At 42.4% G+C, this 2,078-nt stretch overlaps 1 protein-coding gene across 7 annotated transcripts in view; it reads right to left on the reverse strand.

Moving 5' to 3' along the window:
* SHPRH (SNF2 histone linker PHD RING helicase, E3 ubiquitin protein ligase) overlaps positions 1-2,078 on the reverse strand; it is a 67,593-nt gene that overhangs the window by 57,569 nt on the left and 7,946 nt on the right. The window contains exon 1 of one of the 7 annotated variants that reach the window (XM_015558528.1): positions 1,043-1,142. The exons of the other annotated variants lie outside the window; for them this stretch is intronic. Coding sequence (XP_015414014.1) covers positions 1,043-1,126 — 84 coding nt within the window. The 5' untranslated portion in view covers positions 1,127-1,142. Of the gene's footprint in view, positions 1-1,042; positions 1,143-2,078 lie in introns of those variants that run through there. 7 annotated transcript variants of the gene reach the window in all.

Genomic DNA, 2,078 nt, shown 5'->3' on the forward strand with positions numbered 1-2,078 from the left:
CCCAAATGCACAAAATCATGGGTTGATCCAGGTCAACCATCAACATCGACTGCAAGGCCAAATCACTTCAGAAAGAAGACAATGCTCTGCGTTTGGTGGGATCAGGAAGGTGTGGTGTATTATGAACTTCTAAAACCAGGTGAAACTGTTAATACTGATTGCTACCAACAACAAATAATCAATTTGAAACATGCTTTGATCGTGAAACGACCGGAATGTGTCAGAAGACACAGCAAAGTAATTTTGCTTCATGATGATGCACCATCACACACTTCAAAACCAGTTAAAGACACGTTAAAATCTCTTGTCTGGGAAGTATTAACCCACCCGCTGTATTCACCAGACCTTGCTCCTTCAGATGACCACTTGTTCTGATCAATGGCACATGCACTTTCTGAGCAGCACTTCAAAACATACAAAGAAGTGGAAAATTGGGTCTCTGAATGATTTGCCTCAAAACAAGAAAAGTTCTATTGGGACGGTATCCACAAACTAACTGAAAGATGGAGGAAATGTGTAGCTAGCGATGAACATTAATTTGAATAAAGTACTGTTGATGTTTCTCTTGAAATTATCGTGCTTTCTTTGATTACAAAATCCGCATTATTAACCAATACACCTAGTAAATACTTAAATAGTTATACAAATCAAGGTCAAGTAACACAGAATAGATTAAAACTTGGATTGTAAGGAAGATAGATAGAACACAGATACAAATCTATAAATCCTTACTTGTTATCATTGAGCCACAATGTTGATACTCACAATCAACAAAGAGAGAGAATGCTTGGTTGCATAAGTTCATTGTCTAGGGAATAATTATAGTTTAACACTTCTAAATTTTCTCACTTCCTACTGTCAGTTCTGAAACTACAAACAGGGCTACAACATAACTGCTTTTTAATGTGAGAAATACATAGGACACAGTTTTCAGTTGAACAAAGATAAATTCAACATATTAGAACTTCTTTTCAAGTTTTAGCATGAAGGCATGTTGACCTGCTTCAAAGTTTACAAAGTATATTTACTGATATTATCTCACCTGATTCTCAACCCAACTGTATGAAGTAAAAAGAATGGGTATTAATGCCCACTGGTGTGGTTCAGTGGTTGAGCATTGACTCATCAACCAAGGGGTCCCTGGTTCGATTCCCAGTCAAGGTACAGGCCTGGGTTGTGGGCTCGATCCCCAGTAGAGGGCACGCACAAGGCACTGATAGATGTTTCCCTCACACATCAATGTTCTATCCCTCTCCCTCTCTCTCTAAAAATCAATAAAAATCTATTTTTTAAAGAGAATGGGTAATGTTTATATTTCACACAGAAAAAGGCTGCAATTAGAACATTTAAAAGATTCACATATTGACTTGGCTAGTGAGTAGCAGAGCCTGAAATGAATAATAAATTCATTAAATTATTTACTGAAAATCTCTTTGATATCCGGCATTTTACTAGGCTGCAAAGATAAAAGACTTTATAGTCTAGTGAGGGAGAAAGATCTAAAATGTAAGTATGCTACAAGAGAGAGAGGCAAAATTAAGCATAGGCATCAGGTGTGATGGGGAAGGCACATTAACATCATCCATGGAGTTTAAGAAAAGCTCTCCCTATATGAAGTAAACTTTGAGCTAAATATTAAAGAACTAGAGGTCTGATGCACAAAAATTTGTGCACTCGGGGGAAAGGGGGGTCCCTCAGACCGGCGTGTGCCCTCTTGCAGTCTGGGACCCCTTGGGAGATAACGACCTGCTGGCTTAGGCCTGCTCCTGGGTGGCAGAGGGCAGGCCCAATCCCTAGGTGCAGCCCCTGGTCAGGCTCAGAGCAGGGCCGATAGGGGAGTTGGGGCGCCTTCCCCTGTCATGCACAGAGCAGGGCAGATTGGGAGGTTGCGATGCCACCCTCAGTCACACTCAGGGTAGGGCCGATTGGGGGGTTGGGGCACCGCCCCCTGTCACTCAAGGCAGGGTTGATGGGAAGGTTACGGTGCCACCCCCGTCACGCACAGAGCAGGGCCCATCAGGGGGGTTGGGGCTCCATACCCTGTCATGCACAGAGCAGGGTCAATCAGGGGGTTGGGG

Source organism: Myotis davidii, unplaced genomic scaffold (genome assembly GCF_000327345.1).
Source record: "Myotis davidii unplaced genomic scaffold, ASM32734v1 scaffold292, whole genome shotgun sequence".
Taxonomy (NCBI): Eukaryota; Metazoa; Chordata; class Mammalia; order Chiroptera; family Vespertilionidae; genus Myotis; species Myotis davidii.